Raw genomic sequence first — 13,456 nt, forward strand, 5'->3', positions numbered from 1 at the left:
AATATAAAAGATGATACTATAAGTAAATTAGTCAACCAAAGGATAGTTTACCTATTAGATCTTTGGACAAGGGAGGAATTTATGACCAAATAAGAAATGGAAAACATTATAAAATGCAGAATGGATAATTTTGGTTACATTAATTTTAAAAGGTTTTACACAAACAAAACTAATGCAGCCAAGATTAGAACGGAAACAAAAAGCTAGGAAACTATTTTTAGAGCCAGTATTAAAAAAAATCATTTCTAAAATATATAGAATGTGTTGTGATATGGGAGCCATTTGCCAGTGGCTGCTGGAGGTCTAACTCAGACCTGTAGAATGGATCTCTTCATATGAGAGGATGATAGTGATACAAGGAAGTCGACTGAAAAGCAGTTGCTGTTCTCTGACCTCTCCACTAAGAGGCCGTTTCATTGTCTAACCTCTCTCCTCTTCCCTCAGCCTCCAATTTATTTCATTCCCAATCCACAAGGAACATCTGAAAAGGCCCCTTCAAGTTTATGATTCACAGCTGTGGAGGCTCTTGGAGAACTGACCTGCTCCTCCACCTAGGCACGGTCCTTAACAAGAGTGAGTCAAATTTATAAGACTACAAGTCATTCCCCTATTGATAAATGGTCAAAGTCTATAAACAGCTAATTTTCAGATGAAGAAATTAAATGTGTGTGTGTGTGTGTGTGTGTGTGTGTGTGTGTGTGTGTGTGTGTATACTCTTTTAGAGTGTGATTCTCAAATACCTCATAGCTTTTTTTAGGCAGGATTTAGTTATCTATAAATGGGATATAGTCACATAAGGAAAACGCCAGTCAAATCAAACTGGAGTTTTATTTCACAGCCTCTAAATTTGCTAAATTTACAAAAAATAGCAAGTGTCAGTTTTTGAAGGGGTTACAGAAAGATCCGCATTCTAATCCATTGTTGATGGTAGTATGAAAAGGTACAACTATTTTGCAAAAAAGCAATTTCAAAATATGCAAAATTAAGTGACTAAAGTGTATCCTATGAACTAAAGACTCCATTACTGGACTTATACCCTATGAAAGTCAAAAGAAAAAGCCCCCATCTTTTCCAAAATATTTGTAACAGCACTTTTTGTGATAGCTAGGAATTGGATGCAGAGACAATGACCATAAGGAGGAAATGAGTAAACAAATTGTTTTACATGAATATAATATAATACTACTGTGATATAAGAAATAATGTGCATATTATATACAGAGAAGATATAAAGAGATATATGAATTGGAGAATTAAGTAAACAAAGCCAAGAAAACTATATACAAAGGGACTACAATAATTACTTTTTTCTCTCTTTAATATTAGTCACCAAGATAGAGTGCAAGGTAGTACTTTAAAGTTGTTATGATTTGCATTTCCCTAATCAGTAATGATCAGTATTAATTAAATGTCAATTTCTCATGTGTAGGCTGACCCAATATAATAAAGATGACAATTATACCTAAATTAATGTATTTATTTAGCACTATATTAATCAAACTAGCAACAACTCTTTAATACATCTAGAAAAAAAATTAACAAAATTCTTCTGGAAGAACAGATCATCAAGAATGTCAGAAGAATCAATGCAAAAAGAGTGAAGAAAGATAGCCTAGCCATATTAGATCTCCAACTGTATTATAAATTGATAGTTATCAAAACAATCTGGTACTGACTAAGAAATAGAATGGTGGATCAGTGGAACAGATTAGGTACCTAATACACAATAGCCAATGACCATAGAAATCTAAAATATAAATTCTAAAATAAATTCATAGAAATAAACCCAAAGAGCCAAGCTTTTTAGGACAAAAACTTAATATTTGACAAAAAATGCTGGGAAATCTAGAAAATAATAAGATAAAAACTAGGTATAGAAAAACAAAATATCTCACAGGCTATAACAAGATAAAGTTAAAATGGAAATATGTACACAGAAAGAGTGATGCCATAAATTAGAATTAATATTATCTCTTTTGTATTTTTTTTAATTCTGTAGACATTTTCAAACTATATTTTAATATGGTTTGGTCACACTCAGGAATTTTGTGGTAGCCTGGTGTAGTGAGGTGGACATTTCTATCTTAGTTTATAGTACAAAGAAATAATAATCAAGCATAACTGAAACTGATTAAAAGCCAGAATGCCTAATTGAACAGAATAAGTAGATAAAATTCAGGAGAAAATGAGCATGATTGGAACACTTTGCAAAAATAATAAAAAAGAGAAACATTTGAGTAGAGAATTTTTTTTGTTTCTGATTAAATTGGAAAATTCTGGCAGAAATTAGGTTTTGACTAACATTCACACCATATACCATAATAATATCCAAAAGCATCTAAATATAAAAAATCGGGAATTAAACAAATTAGAAGAGATTTGGAATGAGATATCCTTTATAACTCTAAAAAGAGCTCTTGACAAAATAAGGTATAGAGAGGTTCACAAAACACAAAATACCCAATTCTGATTACATTAAATTTTTAAAATCACAAATAAAATCAATGATGTTAAAATTTGACAAGGACCTATAAACCATGTCAAAGGCTTTAAAGTACACTTCTCTATATAAAAATATCAGTTATATGAATATAGAATTTTATTTCAAATTGCTAGTTAAATTGCAAAATTATCACAGAAACTAGGTTTTGACTAACATCTCACACCATATACCATAACAAGTTCCAAAAACATGCATGATCTAAATATAAAATGTCAGATATAGAGGGCTACAAACAGTGGGGGAATTCTGGGTGAGGTATAAGACCCTTCAGCCCAGAGGGAACCTGCTGACCATGTCTGGTTAGGCTCCCTGGCTCCCCTAAGGTCTCTCAAGTTTCCTGAGAAGTTAGGAGATGGTGACAACCCGTGTTGTGATTGAAGCAAAGTGATACCAGGTGGAAGAGTAATACCAGGTGGCAATCTACATACTATTGTATGTTGTTTATGATAGCAGTATATACTTAGCACATGCCCAGTGTTGCTTTGGTTACAAAGGGTTTGAGGGTATATAAAGGGGAAAGAACTTGGAATAAATGGACACCATATTTCCACCATGCTCAGAGTCTCGCTTCATCACTCCTCCACTATGACAGTATGTTTTAATCACCCCAGCATGGGAGCTCTAGAAAGCATGGTACATTTTGTCACCCCAACTTAGAAGCTCTAAAAAGCAGGACACAATAGTCAGGTTTTAAATAAATTAGAAGAGATTTGGAATGAGTTATCTTTTCTAAAAAGAGTTCTTGACAAAACAAGGTGTAGAAAGCTTCACAAAATACAAAATACCCAGTTTTGTTTACATTATTTTTTAAAATCACAAATAAAATCAATGACGTTAAAATTTGGCAAGAACCTATGAACTGTTTTTAAAGGCTTTAAAGTACACTTTTCTATATAGATTTGTCATCTATGAGGATATTTATTATTTTTTAAACAAAATAAATAGATAAATGGACAACGAAGATAGGCAATTATGAAAAGAATGTCAAGTTTTCAATCACATAAAAAATGTTCCAAATCACAAACAAATTAATTGCACATGAAAACAATGAGCACCCAGAAATTTGGAAAAGACAATAAAAAAGGAAAATGGCCAATCTTGGTGTATATGAGAATAAACACAACATCCTGACTCATTTTGGTAGAGCTATGACTTGATTTAACAAACCTCAAAAACAGTTTGGATCTAAAGGTGAAAAATCACCCATGCCTGTCTATCCTCGGAAACAGTAAAACTATTTCTATGTCTTCTACTACAAAGAGATCAAAGACAGTGAGAAAATATCTTTATGTACAAGAGCATTTTTAAGGAATAACTGCACAAATTCTGGTTTGTGAATGCAAATGATGAAAGATACAGTTTTATCATCAAGCATTCACAAAGTACTTACTCTGAGCCATGTTCTGAGAATACAGAGAGGAACAGGAAGTCTGTAACTCAAGGGGCTCAGGATCTACTAGGGAGACAGTGTGGCTCATGGTGCATCTCGGATCTCAGACACTCGAGGACAAATGGAAAAAGCTGAAAAGGGCTTGCTGGGAGAAAGACGAATTCTGGGACGGGGGAGAAGCTCATCAGGTGGTGGAATGTGAAGATTGCTGCGCTGGGGACCCCTCCATCTAACCAGGGAGCCCCGGGGGGCCCAAGGTCCTGAGGAGGGGGATGTGCAGTATACAGGGAAGGGCAGGGCAGAGGGCCAGGTGGTGCCAGCTCCAGAGAGCCCGGACTGACAAATCTTCCTGCGGAAGGCAGCCCAGCAGAGCCAGCTGTCCAGTGAGAGGCTCCAGAAGTCTCCTCGCTGCCAGGATCGCCCCAGATTTCGAGAAATGAGGATGGAGCAGGCTTCCCACCTTTGGGCACACACTAGAAATGCCCAGAGGCGGGGCAGGTTATGTGCTTTGCTCTGCCTCTTTGTTCTCAAAAATAATGATAGTGATCAATTTTGGTTTTGCATCCCTTAAATACTCCCCTGTATGGATCCCCCCCTCCTAGTGTGTACAGAGATTTATAGATATCTGCGTGGGTAAACGCATATAGACGGCTAGGAATATATGGCAGATGTGGATACAGGGATTGAAAGAGACAGAGAGAGAGATGGACAGGGGCACCGACATGGACATGGAGATGGTGTGGATGTGGCTGTAGAGAAAGGGATACAGCTTAGAGCATTGGGTATGTGCAAGTACCTACACACGTGAATGTTTATGTGTGTGTGCATATAAAATATTTATAAGTATATAATATATACATAGATTTGTTGTTTAGGCATTTCAGTCATGTCTTTATGACCTTTTTTGGGGGGAGGGATTGTTCTTTGTACTGGATCCTTCAACAATCTTTCTGCCCAAATCAGTAATTAAAAAAAAAATAGTAGTAGTAGTAGTAGTAGTAGTAGTAGTAGTAGTAGTAGTAGTAGTAGTAGTAGTAGTAGTAGTAAGGAGGAGAAAAATGAAGAACAAGGGGAGGAAGAAGGTGAGGAGGAGGAAGAAGATGAGAAGGAGGAAGAGAAGGAAGAGAAGGAGGAAGGAAGAGCAGGAGAAAAAGAAGAGAACTGAAAAGAAATTCCTCACTATATCACCACATAGTCTAGTTAAACAAATTCCCATGGTAACAACTGGACTCTGCTTATTTATTACCAGGTAAGACTGTTAAACATTTCCTTTATACTCGTGATATCAAAAAAGATAAAAGAAAAGCAAAGTCAGGAGGACTTTAATTTCTAAAACCTTAAACTTTTTCTGTACTAAAAGAACTAACTATAACTGACAGATTTCAAAAGCAAGTCTTATTTATGCTGTTATATTATTAATTTTTACCAAGTTAATAATAATAAATACTAATAAAAGCTAATTAAGAACAGGCAGCAATATGCCTTACACCTATTAGGGGTCTAATAAAATCTTGTAAAATGGAATTAAATGTAATTAATTAGTCCTATCATTTCCTTCCTCCTCCATTTGCACTGATTCAAAGATATTCTTTTTAGGTCCAATTAGATTTCTTTGAGCCAGAAACTTTTAACAACTTTCATAGTTTCTATAAAAGTATTAATAACATTCTCAATAATTTATGATTCCTTATATAATTTATTAAAATACTTTTGGAGTTTCCATAATTCCAGTACATCATTCAAAACTGAAGTCACTACTAATTTTTTTTTTATGTATATATTCAAAATAATCAACTATGGTTGCCAAAACAAGATGCTCACCTTTACCAGTACTGGAGTGATATCACAGAAAAGGTGTTTGCTAAGTGTTTTGAATCTTTCAGGAAGTTCCCAATTCTCTATTATTTCTTCATCAGAAATCACAAAATTGTCCAGGATTTTGAGTGACCATAGACTATTAACTATCACATGTCTATAACCTTTTTTTAGGCTCACTGGGCAGTCGTACAGAGTGAGGGCAATCAGGTTTGGGCAGGCCGATAATGAACACACATTCTTTAGTTTTACAAATGAATTATCATGGAGATATAGGAGTTTTAATTCCTTCATTGCACTCCAAAATGGCTTATCTGGTACAATTCTTATCTGAAATAATAATGAAATACAAAACTTGAAATTAATTTAAAGACATGCACAAGAGCAACAATATCTTGGCTTATAAAGTACCCATATTTGATTAGCCTATATAGATAGTACAATAAAACTATGGTCAATGAGAGCTTAGATAAACTGGATTATTTTATTTTTTAAGGTTGGAAAGCACCTGAAACTTAAACAGAAACCACTTAAAACAGAAAAAAAAAAATGGAAAATTTTGAGAAAGAATTTGTGTATATTATAATCATTGAAAATATACAGAATTTGATTATTTTGTCTATGAAAGTAGACTTTTGAATAGAATATTAGTTACAAAAAGTGAGAAAAATGGGAAAAACACAATATCTATCTTACCTTTTTATACAAAGAAGTTTCATATATACATACATATGCACAAATATGGGTTGAGATCTGGAAATAGATGCAGTATCTAAATTTATACCATGCTTCATTTATTCCTTAGAAATCACCTTTCCAACTAGTGTTTTGAGCGACTACAAATAATCAAAAAGTATTTCAGAAAGCAAGTACTCTGTGCCAAGCACAGTGTTGGAAAGGGAGCAGTCCCGACCTTCCAAAAGTTTACAATCAATCCTGAAAGCAATCAGCTAGGGACCTGGTACTGGAATGTCTAGGAAGCCTTAGCAAGCACAGAGTTACATCTAGATAGATCCAATTGACTTTGGTAACAATTACTACTCCAGATCAGTCTGTGAAATCCTAATTTTTTCAAGGCAAAACTATTTTTTTTTATGTTTTAGTTTTGTTTTTAAACTGATTTTCAATTGTTCCTGAAAGAATGCATCTTAGGAGCTAAAATACCTGCTTCTCTGATAGAATGTTTTAGGAAAGTAACTGCAACATGGAGGACATTTTGCTGTCCTTTTGGGAAAAGAGAATCTTGGAAAATTGAAGATTATTTCTGTGATGACCGTGTTAGCACCCTGGATACCTTAGAATCAGCTGGAGTCAGTATAAGCAAACGTCCTTGGTCTTTATTCTTGGTCTTTTGGGGTAGGAGTGAATTGGATGGAAGCAGAATCTCCACGACCTTTCCTCTTTGTCTCCCACCCAGAAGTGACTCTGGCTAGTTTTACTCCACCCCCTGGTCCCTCCTACAATTCTCTGTATACACCAAACGATTGGGCCAGCACAGGATAGTGAGAAGGGCCAAGCATATTCTTATAGATTATTGTCCAATCAGTAATTAGCTTTAAGTGCTTGGTTGTCTGACCTCGGTGCATTAACTCAAAAGTTTCAGCCCTTTACATATTTCAAATCTTAAATTAACTAAGAGGAAGACGGAAATGGACACATGCTAACAGTCACTTCTTTTTCACATTATATTTCAGTTACATAAAGAAAGAAAGTTATAGTAATGGCAGGTTTTTGAGAACAATGTAAAAAATAAGTCAGAAGGCAATTTAAGAAATGGTACAAACATATTGGGATGTTCAGAGCAAGAAAGTCAGAGTACCTGTGACTCAGCTAATATGGGGAAGAACTCTGGGGGGTTGAGTTACAACTCAGATAAACATTAGGCCAGTGGAAGCAAGCACGCTCTGCCCCCATCCCAGAGCGTCACAGGCTGAGTAGTGTCAGGGACTTTAGAGGCTTTGTTGACCAAGACCCTCATTGGAAAGATGAGAGAAGGAGGCCAAGGGACTCACCCACCTTGCTGGACAGGATCCCAGGAGGAGTGAAATAGGAGACCCTTAAATAAAAGTGTTCTTTCCACAGTGCCCACCCAAGATAAAGACTTTTGTTATATAGGAAAGCCTGATACAGAAAGAGTTGGAGGTAACTTCAAGACAAGAGGACCTACTTCTCACACACATTGTGTGTATGGTCTCAGTTTTTTGGACAGTTTTTAGGAATATAAATTGTAGAAAAAAGATTCAAACTAAACTGGTGGGGTGAGTTTTCTCATCTGGAAATTCCCATGTCAATACAATCATGGTCCAGTCCTTAGTCCTATCAAACAACAGGATAGGAAAGGTGAGAGGAGCATAGGGCAGATAAGAGAAAGAAGAAAAAAACAGAGAGAACAGGAGAGGACTGAGAGGAAGAGGCTTTCAAACGTTTTAACCTATTTTAAGTACAGAATTAAAGATTCAAAATTAATTTAAATGTAAGTAATTACATAATGAATATAAAATTAAAATAATTAAAATAGCAATAATCTAGATTGACTTACATTTTAAAATAAAATAGTTAAGGTAGGGAATATTGAGACATTAAAAGTATTTCCATAAAATTCTGTTGAGATAATATGTTTATAAACATAGGTCTGAATTCACCATTACCTGATTTGAATGAAGATCCAATTTAATTAATTGGGTACAGTTCTTAAGTGGAGACATATCTATAATAAAATTCTTGGACAAGATGCATATTTTAAGTGTACTATAGCATTGAGAATCTTCCAGTGCATATAAATGCAATCCATGGCAATTTAAAAAAATAAAATCTTGCACATCATTTAACTGGTTTTGACTGTTGTCATCTGCTTTTTGAGAGCTATTTCCTTTTTCTTCTGACTCTCTTCCATGGAACATCTAGAGGTAAAAGAGAAAAGGAGAATTCCTTTAAAATTTATATTTTTTCCTCAATTTTCAAAAGTAATATATTTTAAAATTTTACCATTTTAGCAATAAATAAATATGGTACATGATTGGCTTTGCATGAATAATATATAGCTAAAGAGATAGGTTACAGTTAAATACACAGAAGATATTTTGTTAGACAAAAATAGTAAAGTAAAAAATGTACTGAAATTACCTAATAATTTTGTCTCAAAGAAATTTAAATTAGCCCAAATCGAATATAATTACATAAAAAAAAATCCTGTCTTATCAATTAAATGAAACCAACTCAAGGACAGAAAAGGGAATTACTATTTAATTAGAAAATAAAATCAAGAACATCTCTTTGAAATGAAACTCTGTCATATCAAGAAAAATATAAGGGGAAGGGGGAACTCTCTAGTAGCTGAGGTAAAACAATGGTTCAGATGATCACTCCTAGGATATACAAGATGTACAAGTATCATATGACTGAACACAAAAGTAATGGCAGTAGTTAATAATTTTTTCAATAACTATTTTCTAACATTCTTTTTTTAAATTTTGAGTTCCAAATTTTCTCCCTCTTTCTCAGTGAGAAAACAAGCAAATGATATCAATGATGCATGCAAAGTCATGCAAAACATTTCCATCTAACCCATATCATGCAAAATAAAGTGAAAAGAAATCAACATCACTATACTTTAATTTGTGCTCAATTCACCAGTTCTCTCTGTGGAGGTGGATAGTGTTTTTCATCATGAGGCCTTTGGAATTGTCTTGGATCACTGTATTGATCAGAGTAGCCAAGTCTTTCATAATTGCTCCTCATTACAAGATTGCTGCTATTGTGCACAATGATCTTCACTTTACATCATATAGATCTTGCCATGTTTGTCTGAAATCATCCCTCCCTTGTCATCAATTATTCATATGCTGCAAGTTGCTTAGTGAATAAGGCCTTCAATATCTAATTCTTTGCAATCACAAATAGACCTGCTCTAAATATCTTTGCACACATCTTTTTTTTTTCATTTTATTTATTGTTTATTGTTAAAAACAAAACATCACATTGTTGCATTATGGTATCTAATCCATTTTGCTATCTACTTTTGCTTTATGGGTGAGGTTATCCCATTCTCATTCCCAATTATGAAGAGTATTTCCTCAACCCTATTTTTAGCTATTTATCCTTCTCTCTTTTTATCCTGTCCCTCCTCAAAAGTTTATTTTGTTTATTGTTTTATCCCTTAATTTTCTTTTGGGATCATTCCAATAAAACTGACTCACACAAATGCCCTTTATCTGTATAGACTCTTTCTAACTGCCCTGATAATGATAAAGTTCTTAAGACTTATACAATTATCATCTTCCCAAATAATAATGTAAACTGCAACTTTATTTAATCTTTCATGTTTACTTTTTATATTTCTCTTGACTTTTCTGTTTTCTATTCAGATCTGATCTATTTTTCAGCAATGCTTAAAAATCCTCTCATTTAAATCAATCTCTCCCTGCCCTTTGTCTCTGTCTCTCTCTCACAGCTGACAATTGCTACTTTGTGAAATCCCTTCTCACTCTGAAATTTGGTGACTCTGATATATATATATGTATATATGTGTGTATATATGTTTGTGAATGGGTTTGTATGTGTGCATTCATATATGTGATATATGTACATGTGTTTATATTTACATGTTTACACAATACATGTTATGTGAATGAACTGAAAAAGTTTAAAATAGCATATATCCTTATAAGGTTTATAACTGATGCAAGGGTGGGAGGGATAGATAATATACTGAAAGATTCAGTTTTTTAAAAGTTTTTGACAGCTTAGAACATTGGACCAAAATAATTTTTTAACCTTTGATATCTGAAGAAATAAAGTACTGTCCTTTTACCAAAAAAATGGGAAAATAATTCTAATTTAGAAAAATAAAACAAAAATATGACCAAATGAAAGAATGTATCAATTTGATTCTGACTTAATTTAATGTTGAATGGATTAAGCCATCTAACAAAATGAAAAAGAGTGACAAATTTAAAAAAAATCCTACAATTTCACAAAAAATATATGCAAAAAGCAAAGACATACACTGAATTGAAATGAGGGGTTTCAACAAAATTTACTATTATCAGACATGAATTCAAAAAAAAAAAAGAGGTACAATAATTCTCTCAGACAAAGCAAAGCAAAAATTCACAACAATAAAAGACAAAAACGAAGAAATTATGTGATGAAAGGAACTGTAGACAACAAATCAACGGCAATATCAAATTTCTATGTTCTAAATACCTTATCATCCAAACTCATAAAAGAAAAAAACTGAATTTTGTGCAGAAGACATAGATAATGTAATATAATAATGGTAGACTTTTTAAAAATCCTCTCTCATTTTTGGATAAATCTAGCATAAAAGTAAAGCAAAAGAGAAAATGTAGAATTGACAGGATTGTTGGCAAAGCAAGCATTAAAAGGCTTATAATAGTACCTTCTGAATGGATCATTAACTGAGAGAAATAATTATCTCTTGTATTAATAACTTATTATTGAATTAGGACCAAAGTTTTCCCTCTTTTTATTTTTTTATTCAGAAATCTGTTCCTGTAGGTTATTCAGGCAGTCTTTAAAGTACAGAGCTGATACTGAGAGGGAAAATTCAGATCTGTTCAAAGGATAAACAAATTTTAGTTCTGGCCCATTGTGTTTTACTTCTGGAAAAATCAGAATTTTCCCTTTTGTCAGACAGATTATAGCAATATAGATAAGTCTTTTTGACAAAGACTTAAGTGATCAGAGTCAATACCAAAACCCCCATTAGATTAGGTTCATTTCTTATTATAATGTTCATTATCTCATTAATTTTGATCAGAGTTGATTTCCACCCTCAGAAACAACTACTCGTCCAGTGCCATATAAGTGTTGAGTGGGTTCCATTGAGGTGTCTTTGAAATTCAAGGGTTTCATTGATTCCCTTTTATTAATTATTGCTACCATTATTAGTAAAACAATTAATTTTCCAGGAATTATGTCTCTTGAACTTTTTATATGTAACAAAATGTACTTATATTTCTCAGTACCGAATGACACTTTTACAAAAATCAACCATTAAGATACCAGTTGATAAAACATGTAGATAGATATATATCTTTCTCTATATGTGTATATGTATATATGTGTATATGCTTACATATGTGTGTATGTATGTGTATATTTATGTAAATATAAAAAAATTAGTAAACATATCCTTTATAGGCAATAACTGTTTTGGGCCAGAACTCTGTACTTGAAACAAGGATTCTTACAAGGTGTTAACTCAGTGGAATTGATGAGACAATGGTTATCTAATTTAGCATGGTGATTAACAGTTCTCTACTTCAGTACATGTACTTAGTACTTAATATAGTTCTACAAAATTCATTATGATAATATAATTATAAGAGAGCATATAAATTGGGACAAACTCAGCCAGGGTCAGAGCCAGAAAGGACTGGAGGTAGGAGCTCAAGCTCTTGGAGTCAAGGAGAGACATTCCCTCTACCTCTCACCACCCTGGTAGTGGCTGGCCTGTCCTCCTATTCCCCCCACTGAGACCAAGGCTGTTCCTAAAGGCTCTCAAGAAAGCTAATTGAGCTCCGGGCAAGGAAACTAGACTGTGAAGATGATAAAGGATTTGGACTTTAACATCTGGCTTTTCTTGTGGTGATTACTCTACTGAACCAAAGGTCTGCTCTAAGACCTTCAAAAAACCAACCGAGAACACTGCAAATTGCCATAAAAATAGTGATTAGTTCAGGAAGTTCAAACAAAAAAAATGGAGACATGAAATCCTAATAAGGGTTAAAAGAAAAAAAAATCATACAAACAATAGACATATGAAAGAGAATGGTAATGATGAAGCATATGATAAAAATAAGCACAAGAGGGAAATATTTACAAATTAGAATAAAAATAGATAATCTAAAAGAAAGAATATGAAAGCATACTCAAAGATTAACATAAAAAAAGTTAAATCATTGGCAACTGGTCCTGTCCCTTCCTGGCAAACAGATGGAGAAGAAATGGATGCTATGTCAGTTTTTATATTCTTGGGTTCAAAGATGACTGCAGATGGTGACTGCAGTGACAAAATTAAAAGATACTTGCTCCTTGGAAGGAAAGCTATGACAATCTAGATATAATACTAAAAGGCAGAAATATCCTTGTCAACAGAGATCTGTAGAGTCAAAGCTATGGTTTTTCCATTTGTAATATATGGCTGTGAAAGTTGCACTATTAAAAAATATGAGCACCACAGAATTAATAGTTTTCAACTGTGGTTTTGGAAAAGTCTTAAAAAATCCCTTGGATAGCAAGTTTGAATAAGTCAAAACTTAGAAAAATTTTATTTAGGCTACTTACTGGAAGGATAAATACTGAAGCTGAAGCATAAATAATTTGGCCACAAAATGAGAAGATGGACTCACTAGCCAAGACCTTGATGTGGGAAAGATTGAAGAAGGGGATGGAAGAACATCTGAGGTAGATAAATAGCATCACGGAAACAACAAATATGAATCTACACAGACTTCAGAAGATAGTGGAGGACAGAAAGGTCCATAAGGAAAGAGAGAGATGTACAAACTCAACAACAACAGAAACCACAAAGCTAAGAACTATTTCTTTCAAAAGACTAAATTAATAAAGCTTTAGTCAAATTATAAAGGGGAAAAAATTCAAGCCAACAAAATAGAAAACTAACAAAGCAGGATAACAAAAAAGCAGAAATGAAGATATAGATTTATGTGTACATGTTAGTATACATATCTGGAAACATATATTTATAAAATGGTATGTTT

The 13,456-nt window shown here is 33.5% G+C and overlaps 1 protein-coding gene across 3 annotated transcripts in view; it reads right to left on the reverse strand.

Annotated features, from left to right (window-relative positions):
* The window catches only part of LRRIQ3 (leucine rich repeats and IQ motif containing 3), a 202,109-nt gene that overhangs the window by 179,851 nt on the left and 8,802 nt on the right, over positions 1 to 13,456 (reverse strand). For all 3 annotated transcript variants that reach the window (XR_012481823.1, XR_012481822.1, XM_074265589.1), the window contains exons 2-3: positions 8,357 to 8,608; positions 5,715 to 6,038 (exon numbers count right to left, since the gene is read on the reverse strand). Coding sequence is in view for 1 of the 3 variants with exons in the window: in XM_074265589.1 (XP_074121690.1) it covers positions 5,715 to 6,038; positions 8,357 to 8,608 (576 nt within the window). In the remaining 2 variants the exon portion in view is untranslated. The remainder of the gene's footprint in view (positions 1 to 5,714; positions 6,039 to 8,356; positions 8,609 to 13,456) is intronic.

Source organism: Sminthopsis crassicaudata, chromosome 4 (genome assembly GCF_048593235.1).
Source record: "Sminthopsis crassicaudata isolate SCR6 chromosome 4, ASM4859323v1, whole genome shotgun sequence".
NCBI classification, from domain to species: domain Eukaryota; kingdom Metazoa; phylum Chordata; class Mammalia; order Dasyuromorphia; family Dasyuridae; genus Sminthopsis; species Sminthopsis crassicaudata.